The 13,146-nt window shown below is 34.5% G+C and overlaps 1 protein-coding gene across 1 annotated transcript in view; it reads left to right on the forward strand.

Annotated features, from left to right (window-relative positions):
• LOC117782646 (hemicentin-1) overlaps window positions 1-9,221 on the forward strand; it is a 125,050-nt gene extending 115,829 nt beyond the window's left edge. Inside the window, exons 15-16 of the mRNA XM_034619668.1 lie at window positions 1,797-2,003; window positions 8,444-9,221. Of these exons, the coding sequence (XP_034475559.1) occupies window positions 1,797-2,003; window positions 8,444-8,869 (633 nt within the window). The 3' untranslated portion in view covers window positions 8,870-9,221. The remainder of the gene's footprint in view (window positions 1-1,796; window positions 2,004-8,443) is intronic.
• Window positions 9,222-13,146: the final 3,925 nt, after the last annotated feature.

The following is a 13,146-nucleotide window of genomic DNA, read 5'->3' on the forward strand; positions in this document are numbered from 1 at the left end:
ACTCACATCAAAGTTCTTTGCTCCTTTATTAGACCCCGAACTTAAGAAAGTACAGGGGTCTATTGGGTTTGTTTTAACGAATATGTGCGTAACAGGCAGAAGGAGGCGTGGCATACCCTATAAAGTATATATATTCTTGATCAGCATCAACAGCCGAGTAGATATAGCAATGTCCGTCTGTTCGTCTGTCTGTCCGTCTGTGTGAGCGCCTAGATCTCAAAGACTATAAGAGATAGAGACACCAAACTTGGTATGTAGGTTCCTCCATATTGCAAGCAGATCAAGTTTGTTTCAAAATTTGGCCACGCCCCCCTTATCGCCCACAAATCGAAAAAAAAAAAATTTCATATCCAAATTAAAAGAACAATTTAAAAGCTAAGGACACCAAATTTGGTATGTAGATTCCTCTATCTTGCATGCAGGTCAAGCTTGTTTCTTTTTTGAATCGGACCACTTTATCTATATATATATATACTATATAACATATATAGGAACAATCGGTCGAAAATCAAGTTTTAGAATTAAAAACTTTTTTGTTTTATGAGATATCTAAAACAAACTGATACAATAAGCATATGACTTGGTTTTATATATTCTGTCCAAAGTTGGTTCAAATCGGACTTCGTTATCATATAGCTGTCATAGGACCGATCGGGCGAAAATCAAGTCTTAGTATGAAAAACTTTTTGGTTTTATGAGATATCGTAACCAAACTTATAGAATATAAATAAAACTTGGCTTTATATATCCTGTTTAAAGTTGGTTTAAATCGGACTTTTTTATCATATAGCTGTCATAGGACCGATCGGGCGAAAATCAAGTCTTAGTATGAAATACTTTTTGGTTTTATGAGATATCGTAACCAAACTTATAGAATATAAATAAAACTTGGCTTTATATTTCCTGTTTAAAGTTGGTTCAAATCGGAGCACTATATCAAATAGCTGTCATAGGACCGATCGGGCGAAAATCAAGTCTTAGTATGAAAATCTTTTATGTTTTATGAGACATTGTAACCAATATGATAAAATATGCATTTAAGTTAACCAAATATTTTAAAATTTTTTCCATTATTAGTTTTTGCCATAGTAAGTACGGGGTCTCCAACAGTCGAGAATGCTCGTCTGTAGCACCGGCCGACTAGTTTTTATAAAAGGCTTGAGGAACTCCAAATTATCTAGCCAAAACGGTTTTATTTTTTCGTCCGTACTCATTCCACTTCTTCCATTGCAACTTGCCTGCTTCTTTTAGTGCAATAGATATTGGCTCCGCAGTATTCCGACTTTGGCCTTGATATCAACAACAAGAATCGTTTCGAATACTGTTTTCATTTGTACCACAATTGCGTTCAGTGATTCAGCGTGTCAGTGTTTATTGTGGTAGAGTGGGCTCTTTGCATCATACAGATTGGGATGCTGCTCATAAACATCAATAAGCATCATAATTGAGTCGGGGCTCCACATAATCTTCTAGAATATTGTAAAATAGTTTAAATTTAACTTGTAATATAATATTTCATGAAAATGTTCCTAATAGTTCTTATTTTTGTCGACATTTTGCACAAATTGATTACTTGTTATTTTTGCAATGTTTACGTATTTGTGTTAATGGCACGATTTGAACGAAGCAAAAAAGCGATGGAATAACACTGCCATGTTAAATCTTCTGTTCTTTTAAATCTTCCTATGATACTGTAAATGCTTAGTTCAAAGAAGAAATTACTGAACGCCTATTTATATACGCGTGCGGTATAAGATTGTAATAGTAAATTATTGATTATCTTTTTAAAATTATAGGTCGAATATGCACGAAAAAGACAACATATTTCAACAATCGATACTACGAGTTGTAATTCTCGCAGAAGTGTTTTAGTAAATTCAGCCTCAGGACAGCAAATGGATATTACTGAGAGAACTTTATGCGCGGCTCACAGCATTGGTTATTGCACTTTACGCAGTGGAAGAAATTCTCAAAACAAAAGACCGGTTGGAACATTGCCAATGGTGAGTTTAACAGTATTACTTATTTCACATCAAATATAGAGCCCAGCATGAGTCCACACTAAACAAATAATTATACCATATTTCTCAAACAAAACATGTGATACTTATAACACTTTCAATTCTCACACTGTCTGCACAATGACTTTGTTTTAAAACTCATTCATGAGCACGAGTCTAATATCCAGGCGAGTCATAATCTAAAGCTAGTGTAAGTCCGGTTCACAAAAATGATTTGCTAGGTAGAATGAAAAATCACAGGTCAATATTGACAAACTGTGAACACTATGAACACTGTGAAATGCTATGATTAAGTATGTTTGTAATTTATTCAAAATTAATCCTGTGTTCTTCTATTAAATAATTAAATCTATTTATGCATATTTGTATTTAAAAACATTATTTGATTGACCATATCTGCAATTCCTGCAATGGAGCTTCTTTTGTCGAAAGTCAGATTTCTTGCTATAGAATACACTCTCTCTGACGAAGCTGACGATGCTGGTATTGAAAAAATTTTGCAGCTCAACTTGAATAAAAACGGGGTCGGAGATGCCTTTTTCTCCCTGTTACATACATTCCAACAAACACAATATACCCTTTTACTTATTTTTTAAGTAACGGGTATAATAAAAGATTTTAGTGCTTTTCTTTGGATTACAAAAAATTAGTAATTAATTATTAGTGTTGACGTCTTCTCTTTTTGGGGGTTAAGCTTTTGATAGTATGCTTGAAAACGTCGTTTGCTATATCTTTTTAGCGCTTGCCTAAAGGAAGAAATACTGTTTGGTCCCTTACCAAATCGGAGGACGCCACCTTATTACAAATTCACCTTGCACTAATTATTCCTTTCTTAGAATGTGTGATTCGCACATTCAGCAAGTTCATAGCAACGAGAGTGGAGCAAACACTAGAATGACTGTCTTACGATCATAGTGATTTCCGAAACTATGTGAAAGCACATTGAGCCACACGACAGCTTAGCTTCGAGTCCGATAAATCAATAACTTATAAGGAGTTGATATATTTATTTGAAAACAAAAATGAGTCGTTTTGAATGTGTGCACAGTGTAATTTCTGACTGCTAACTCGATCTAGTGTGAGCTTGTGCAGGGCTCTAATAACAGTACAAATATTTTTTTGTATGATATTAAATCAAGGTTCGAACCCAAACCATGGGTTCAGGGGGTATATAAACCAATTCGCGAAACGCACCGATGTCTTGCTCTATGGCTCGAACCACCGAACCGAACCTTAAACAAAATTTTGGAGGTTTGCAGCCTTGAAAATAAGTAGAGGGGTATATTGTGTTCGTTGGAATGTATGTAACACGGAGAAGGAGTCATTTCAAGGATCAGCATCAACAGCCGAGTCGATATAGCCATGTCCGTCTGTCCGTCAATGTGAGCGCCTAAATCTCAGAGACTTTAAGAGATAGAGATACCAAACTTTCAACCACAGACAGATTTCTATAGACCCCACCGGGATCAAGTTTGTTTCAAATTTAAGCCACGCCCTCCTCCGCCCCCGTAAATCGCGAAAAACTACCATATCAGCATCAACAGCCGAGTCGATATAGCCATGTCCGTCTGTCCGTCAATGTGAGCGCCTAAATCTCAGAGACTTTAAGAGATAGAGATACCAAACTTTCAACCACAGACAGATTTCTATAGAGCCCACCGGGATCAAGTTTGTTTCAAATTTAAGCCACGCCCTCCTCCGCCCCCGTAAATCGCGAAAAACTACCATACCCACAGTTTTTAAGATAATACAGTTTTAATGGTAATTAAGTTTATCTATTAATATTATCTATAATCTCACTTAACCGCAGCAAGATCGGACAAGTAGAACAGGAGTAAAAGCTTACCAAAGTTAATAATCTAGTTATTTTTTCAATACAATCACCTAAAAGTATGCAGTAGTTATTATCAAAGTAATATCTTTAACCCTCTAACGGGAAAGACCGTCTGCAGACGGTCATCCGTTTTTTAAATATAAATGGAAAACTAATAAGTATTTATTTTCGAATGTATTTATTTTATATTACGAATTGATTTTCAGACGTTAAAAAAATATATGATTATTTTTCGTTGAACCGTTGTATTACAGAATTTTGTTAAACATTGAAATTGTGGAAAATACGAAATTTAATTATGACCAAATAAATTGCAATTTCAATAGTATATTATTCTCTTGTTTTGTAAAAAAATAAATACAAAAATGCAACTTGAAGTATTCTTAAAAAGCGAATAAGAATAGAGTTTGAGCGGAAAAATATTTATCCGTTCGCTTGCATCACAAGGGAATATCGCACGTAACTTTTAACAATAAGTTTTGTCATTTCTTGCTTCTAAAGTTCTTGTTGAGTTGGTAATCACTAATATAACTATAAATATGCAATTCACTTCAATTTAAGTGTCTATTATTTATAAAATATATTAATTTGAAAGTAATTTTAAATGATCAATTGCTTGAGTTGATAGATTCGGTAGACGCGATGATAAGTTTAGTAGTGATAAAAGTGATGGGACTCCGATTATGCTGTCGACAACATTTGATCTAGAAATCCATACTTTTCCAAAACCATTAGAAAATTATTGAAAATGATAATTCCGATGCATTTCTTCAAGAGTTAGGCCCCTCATTTAATGCTTCCAAAGACACTCACGCAACAGTTTCACCTAAAGTGTTGGTCCTATACCCATCGATATAGAAGAACTATCCTCATCAACAACTGCATGCTTCAAGCATTTCTTAAGCATTCGATCTTCACTAGTTCTCAAATCAGTCTACTTCCCGACCAGTTCTGCTCCAAGATTCAAGGAGTTATCGTAAATTCGGTATTGTGGGAAGATAACAAGTGCGGTAGGCTGGCATCTATATATTTTGGAATAGCACCACTTCTCAGAGCCAATTCCAATGAGGAAAGAGATAAAGCACTGCATTATGGCAGGATGCTGAAGCTATATATAAAAATCAGTTGCCTGCAAATAAATGAGGACTACAATAATCACTTTTGAAGGAGTCCCTTTTTTACTATATGATGAGTGGCTTTTCTATCATTTCATGAACATGAATACCACTAATGCAAACATATTATACAGGTGGGTTCTTGTATAGAAAGATTCCGATTCAGAGCATGGGATCGGAGAGCAGCTAAAGCATGCAGAGTTCCTTACAAAAATAGCAGCAGGACTTGTTTCCTTCAAGGAAATGGCATGCAATGACTTGACCGGCTTAGCTATCACTGGAAACGAGCTGTTCTTCTGATACCAGATAAACAAACGATAATGAGAATCATTTTCCAATTTGGCTGGATAAAAAGGAAAAATATGTATTTATTTAGTATTTTGGTAGAAGTGAATGCTCAATGTGTACAAATCAGTCTCCCAAAATTTATTTTGAGACAACCATTACATAAATAAATATATTTTAAGACATCTTACTTAAAAAATATACCTGTAAATAGGGATTTTCCACATGTTACAAAGTAACGGTTAACTCAAGAATTGGTTCATTTAAAATTGCTTACAAATTGATATATCTTATAATAATTATTTAAATTTAAGTTAATTGCATATTATTATAGTTTTATAAGTGATTACTAACTCAAAAAAAGCTTAAGAAGCAAAAGTTATCGCCAAAAGTCGCATGCGATATTCCCTTGTGATGCCAACGAACGGCCATATTTTTTCCCGCTCAACCCGACAAGACCGTCAACAGACGGTTTTCAGTATTTTGCACTTGACGGTCGTTCCAATCAACGAAAAAATATAAAATTTAAAGCTTAAGCTTATTTAACCTATATCTACTTATAAAATAAATATCAACTTGATTGAATGAATATTTCGATTTTACCTGTTAGAGGGTTAAAGTACTTTTATATATATTGATATAAGTAATGGGTATCCTATAGTCGGAATCTCGACTATAAAGGTAATTTTAATAAAGCTATTTTTTAAATTAAAGATTCAAACTAAGTATAATGATTCAAAATTTTATAATTTTTAAGGCGTTTCATAATCCTTAAAATGTAAAACCTTAAAAAAAATTGATACTGCTACATAAAATGGAGTTTTTGTATGGTATTCGGTTGGTTACATTCTAGATAGAGATTGTAAACAACTTTAAGTATTCGTTTAGAGCCCAGCGCACGCTCACACTAGATCGAGTTAGCAGTCAGAAATAACACTGTGCACACATTCAAAACGACTCATTTATGTTTTCAAATAAATATATCAACTCCTTATAAGTTATTGATTCATCGGACTCGAAGCTAAGCTGTCGTGTGGCTCAATTCATTTCGTATGATGTGCTTTCACATAGTTTCGGAAATCACTATGATCGTAAGACAGTCATTCTAGTGTTTGCTCCACTCTCGTTGCTATGAACTTGCTGAATGTGCGAATCACACATTCTAAGAAAGGAATAATTAGTGCAAGGTGAATTTGTAATAAGGTGGCGTCCTCCGATTTGGTAAGGGACCAAACAGTATTTCTTCCTTTAGGCAAGCGCTAAAAATATATAGCAAACGACTTTTGCAAGCATACTATCAAAAGCTTAACCCCCAAAAAGAGAAGACGTCAACACTAATAATTAATTTTTAATTTTTTGTAATCCAAAGAAAAGCACTAAAATCTTTTATTATACCCGTTACTTAAAAAATAATTAAAAGGGTATATTGTGTTTGTTGGAATGTATGTAACAGGGAGAAAAAGGCATCTCCGACCCCGTTTTTATTTAAGTTGAGCTGCAAAATTTTTTCAATACCAGCATGGTCCAGATGTAATGAGAAACACTGTAATTTTTCATTCTATCAAGCGAATCATTTTTTGTGAAACGGACTCACACTAGCTTTAGATTATGACGCCTGGATATTAGAATCGTGCTCATGAATGAGTTTTAAAACAAAGTCATTGTACAGACAGTGTGAGGATTGATAGTGTTATGAGTATCACATGATTTGTTTGAGAAATATGGAATAATTTTTGGTTTAGTGTGCACTCATGCAGGGCTCTATATGTTATACATTTTGAACTAATTAAATTTTTAGACCCAGTACTTAAAAAAAGTACAGGGGTCAATTGGGCTTGTTTTAACAAATATGTGCGTAACAGGCAGAAGGAGGCGTGGCAGACCCTATAAAATATATATATTCTTGATCAGCATCAATAGCCAAGTCGATATAGCAATGTCCGTCTGTCTGTTTATCTGTCTGTCTGTCTGTCTGCCCGTCCGTCCGTCTGTATGAACACCTAGATCTCAGAGACTATAAGAGCTAGAGACACCAAACTTGGTATGTAGGTTCCTCTATATTGCAAGCAGATAAAGTTTACTTCAAAATTTGGCCACGCCCCCTTTATCGCCCAAAAATTGCATATCCAAATTATAAGAACAATTTAAAAGCTAGTGACACCAAATTTGGTATGTGATTCCACAATATTGCAGGCAGATCAAGTTTGTTTCTTTTTTTAATCGGACCACTATATCATATAGCGCCCATAGGAACAATCGGTCGAAAATCAAGTTTTAGTATGAAAATCTTTAATGTTTTATGAGACATCGTAACCAATCTAATAAAATATATATTTAAGTTAACTAAATATTTTTTAATTTTTTCCATTATTAGTTTTTGCCATACTAAGTTCGGGGTCTCCGACAGTCGAGTATGCTCGACTGTAGCACCGGCCCACTAGTTTTTAAAAAGAAATAGAAAATTTGATTATAATTTAAATTTGTTTGATGATTTAAATATGACTTGCTTAAATCCTAAGTCTCAAATAATTGCGTGATATTAGAAAACCATAAAATCTACGAGGATCGGTTCAGAGCCGGCTTGCAGCCATGCTTATTTTTAAGTAACAGGTATAATTATATACTTAAAATATAAAAAAAATAGAAAACAATTAAAAACAAGTCGGGAAGCCTATAGTCGAGATCCCGATTATAGAATACCCGTTAAAATATACTTTAAGGAATATACTATCTAATAAAAACTACTGTATGCTTGCTTATGGGTGCTTGCATTGAATTAATTATTAATAACTTTGATTAGCTATTACTGCCGTTCTACTTGTCCGATCTTGCTGTGATTTAGTGAGATAATAGATAATATTAATAGACAATGTTAGTAACATTAAAAAACGTATTATATTAAAAACTGTGGGTACAGTGGCTTTCGTGATTTGTGGGTTTACTTGGGTCTATAAAAATCGGTGTGCCAAATTTTGTTATCTCTTATGGTCTCTGAGATCTAGGCGCTCATACGGACGGACAGACGGACATGGCTAAACGGACTTGCGAACCTACTGAAAACCATTGTCAATGGCTCGAAACATCGAGTCGAAACTTCTTCAACATTTTGGAGGTTTTGCATCCTTAAAAAAAAAATTTTGTAATCATGTAAATATTTATAGGAACTCATTATTAATTTGTATTTTCAGAATGTTACTCCACATGTTTATTCAAATGCCATTGCTCAGTGTACACTTCCTCGGCAGTCGTTTCAAAATGAGTGGCCCCGATACACAAGCAATGGAACTGAGCCAACCCATATTGCACCCATCTCAACGTTTCATCAGCTATCGATTTCTGCAGACAAGACCCAACCACATCAGTCTCGAGATTCTACGGAGGAGTTTGCTGGCTCATCATCTTCTACATCTAACAGTTCTATGATTTCAGCATCTACTGCTTGCGCTCAATCCCATGGTCGAACTATAGCGTTACACCACATGAACCAAGCTCAAACAAGCAGAGCCTGTATTGGAACACCAAACAACGTCATAAACACTGTTGAGCACATTCAATCCGACGATGAGGCTACCGTCCAGACCCCATTAATGATAAAGCGCGATAGCTCCGTATGACTATAGAATTACCACGGGGTAAACAATACGACCCTGTGATGCTCAAACAAAAATTAGGCTGTTTTTATAAAAATGGCGCACATATAGAAATACATAGAATTTTTATACAATTAAACTTCAATATATATATTTAAGAATATTCCAGGCCCCTAGAATGTCCTGAAAAATTGTTATTATTTTTTATTTATACTTAGAAATGGGAGCACTCGTATCCAATTCATGATAAAAACATTTTGGTTCCTTGTCTGTTTTTTAACAGAAAACACTATGCCAAATTTTATAATTGTAATAAACACTAAGATTATCTCCTAGTTTACCCGGAAGATCAATAAAATAATGTAAAATAAATAGATTTGAAAATCAATAGAAAAATCATTCACTTACTTAAATCCAGGGAATAATACCGGAACCCATATTGAAACCGTTTGCTAACTCAACTGGCTCATAAGATAAGGAGGTGTAAGTGGGAGGGGCAAAATTTAAATGATTGCAGCTAAAAAGTCCGACAACTAGTTCAAAAGATAATTAAATTTGAGATTTTTAGTGGTTCTTCTAAAATGTTTGGTTTGTTTGTTTGTCTGTTTTCATCAAAGCGCTAAAAAAAAAACCTCAGATTTAATAAAGAGGATTTATTCCTTTTCGAAAATCTAGAAATGTCTGTTCTACGAATTTTTGATAGAACCGCTAGTTTAGCGGAAAAATTTAATCCCGCTGAAATAGAAATCCCAATAGTTTCCAAGATATGTCCTATATATCGTTAAAAAGGTATTTTGGAGGAATTTTAGGCATTCCTTTAAAACTTTTTTTTCTAAAGTACCCAGCCAAAATTTTACAGGTGAAATAAGGTTTATTCGCTTACATTTTGGTGATTTATGACAAGATGGCTCTAACGATTTTTTTTTATGTTTTAATATTTTGTAAACGTCAAATTTCGCGTATTTTCGCGGTACGAGTCCCAGTAGAAGCAAGATTTAATATTTATTTTTTAATTTATTTTTTTTAGTGTTTCCTAAATTTTACGATATTTTACAATTTTGTCAAAATCGGATGACTATATCATATAGCTGTCATAGGAACAATCAAGCTCAAATTAACCTTTAGTATGAACAATTTTTTTTTTCTTAACACAAATCAATCACACTCCCAGATTGTGCATTTGAGACTGCCAGTTACACCTTGACCAAATTTGGTGAGCATCGGGAAACTATATCATATTCCTGCCATTGAAACAATTGGATGTAAATTAACTCTTTTGTCTTTTTTAATAAATGTTACACCCTGTTCAAATGTGGTCTTTATCGGATGACTATATAATATAGCTGCCATATGTACGTCGGTTTCAAATTTACCTTTAATATGAAAAAGATTCGCTTTTGCACTCCAAATATCGAACTTTTCTGCCAAATACAATCATTCGTTTAATTTACAAAAAATTTTATCTATATATATAAATCTCTTTGTCCAAATGACTGACTGACCATTGTACAGCCCAAACGGTTTGATGTACGACCTTGAAACTTGGCCACAATAATCTAAAGATAATTTCATGCGTCAAAATGGAGGTCAAAGTTTACATCTATTTGCAGTTTACATGTTGTAGAGTTTGGTCAAAGTAGTGCAGAAGATGGTCTGTTAGACTCACGCGCAAAGCTTCACGTGTTCAAGACCTGCCTGTTCAGCGCTGGCAAATATTACTTTTTTTTAAATTATTGTTATTCGTATTTTTTTTAATCAATATAGTAGAGTTTGGTCAAGTTTTGCATTCAGTGGCAAAGTAGTGCAGAGGATGGTCTGCTAGACTCACGTGCAAGGCTTGACGGGTTCAAGATAATATTTGTTTTTTTTTTAGTTTTTGTTATTTTTTTGTATTTTTTAAACCAAAAAGTAGAGTTTGGTCAAGCGCAGCATTGAGTGCGGAGAACGGTCTGCCGGTACAGCCCAGTCAAATATAACTAATTTTTTTAAATTTTTTGTTATTCGTATTTTTGAAATTCAAAACTAATATTAAGCAACATTCTGCATATTTGATGTTGTTTGCAGTGGACTTAGTAATAAGGTAGTGCAGGGGATAGTGTCGTAGACTCACGGGCACGGGGTCGCGAGCTCGAGCCCAGACCGAAAAAGATTTTATTTTTATTTTTTAATTTCATATTATTAACATTTTTATAAATTTTACGATATTTAACAATTTGGTCAAAATTGGGTTACTATATAGCTGTCATAGGAACAATCGGGATCGTATTAAGCTCAAGTATGAAAACCTTTTCCCTTTTTTTTCTGCCAAAGCTGCAAAATAATAATTTTAATTATTAATATTTCCGATTCCTCACACATATATATAATAAGTATCTGCTTGTTATCATTGTAAAAAAAAACTTAACATTTTCCGCTTTAAAAATCTCATAAAATTAGACATTGTCTTTTAATTCAAATTTGGCGCGCACTGCAGCAGCCTTTGCAGGCTCGAATTTGCTGCGTGAGAGGGAGAGAGTGAGAAAGGAAAATGGGTGCTGCCAGAATGCAGGCTGAGCAAAGTTGTGGTTTGAGGCTACTCTTGACACACTCTACATCGATTCCAAGCGATTACGATTTGCGATTTATCAATTTATCAATTTCTAATTAACTTTAAATACGTTTAATATAATACCGAGTGATATATTAGTTCAGTGGTGCATTAAAAACGTAGTCTGCAGTGATAAACACAGTGATTTAAGAAAGCCGAAACTTGTTTATAGTTTCGCGTGTGTAATTTGTATACCCTGAGCCCATTGAAAACATAGCTGCCATAGGAACGATACATCGAAAATTAAGTTTTAGTATGAAAAAGTTTTTTGTTTGTTGAGTTATCAGGACCAAACTGATAAAATATGCATCTGGGCTGGTATTATACGTCCTGAATAAGTTTGGTTAAAATCGAGCCACTATATCATATAGCTGCGATAGAGACGCTCAATCAAAAGTTAAGTCTTAGTATGAAAAAGTTTTTTGTTTTTTGAGATATCTTAACCAAACTGATAGAATATGCTATTAACTTGGTTTTGTCAATCCTGGTTGAAGTTCGTTTAAATCGGGCGACTATATCATATAGCTGTCATAGGACCGATCGGTCAAAAATCAACTTTTAATATGAAATAGTTTTTTGTTTTATAAGATATCTTATCCAAACTGTTGGAATATGCATTTAAGTTGGTTTAATTTGGCTCAACGTGCTCGACTGCAGCCGCACCTCACCGCGAGCGAAGCGAGTCGGGGGTAGGTGAGCGAAGCGAGCAGGGGTCGGAGCCCCCTTGTTTTTAAAGCAAAATAGTAGAGTTTGGTCAAGCGCGTGGCAAAATAGTGCAGAGGACAGTCTGTTAGACTCACGCGTAAGGCTTCACGTGTTCAAGACCTGCCGGCTAAGCCCAGGCAAATATAACTTATTTTTTTAAATTAATGTTATTCGTATTTTTGAAATTCAAAACTAATATTTAGCTACATTCTTCATTTTTGTTGTTGTTCGCAGAGGGCTTATTACTTACCCAGTGGAATTGAAATTCCCTGTTCTTGATTTTCCCTAACGTTTACTTGATGTTGTTGTCATTTTTTTGACGTTTTATTGTTAGTGTTGTAATAATTCTGCCGGCGTCAACTGCCCGCTGCTTTTTCAAAACATGAAATTGGAATCAATTGCTACGAGGGCCCCGGTTCAAACACCACTAGAACTGCCATAAATAAAACAAAAATGTATTACAATATTAATTAAAGGATAAAAAAAAAGTTAAGAAACTCACTCTCAACCAAACTCACAGATTCGTTTTTGCACGCCAAGTCTCAAATTTTTCTGCCAAATCAGGAATTTTCCGGCCAAATCCGTCTTTTTCTCGCCAAATCTGGCGATTTTCTCAAAGTTAAATTGCAGGGGCAATTATTATTATTTTATCTTTCAAAAAATGTTATCTATATATAAATCTCCTTGTCCACTGACTGACTGAGCATTGTACAGCCCAAACGGTTGGCGTACGACTTTGAAACTTGCCCACAATAATCTTAAGATAATCTCATCGGGAGATAAGGCGGCGTTTTGCCAAAATTGACTTGCAAGTGGGTCAAAATGGACGTCAAAGTTTACATGTATTGGCAGTTTACATGTTTGGCAGTTTAGAGTTTGGTCAAGCGCAGAGTTCAGTGGCAAAGTAGTGCAGAGGATAGTCTGTTAGACTCACGCACGTGTTCAAAACCTGCCGGTTTAACGCTGGCAATTATTAATTTAATTTAATTTATTGTTATTCGTATTTTTT

This window comes from Drosophila innubila, assembly GCF_004354385.1.
Source record: "Drosophila innubila isolate TH190305 chromosome 2L unlocalized genomic scaffold, UK_Dinn_1.0 5_B_2L, whole genome shotgun sequence".
NCBI classification, from domain to species: domain Eukaryota; kingdom Metazoa; phylum Arthropoda; class Insecta; order Diptera; family Drosophilidae; genus Drosophila; species Drosophila innubila.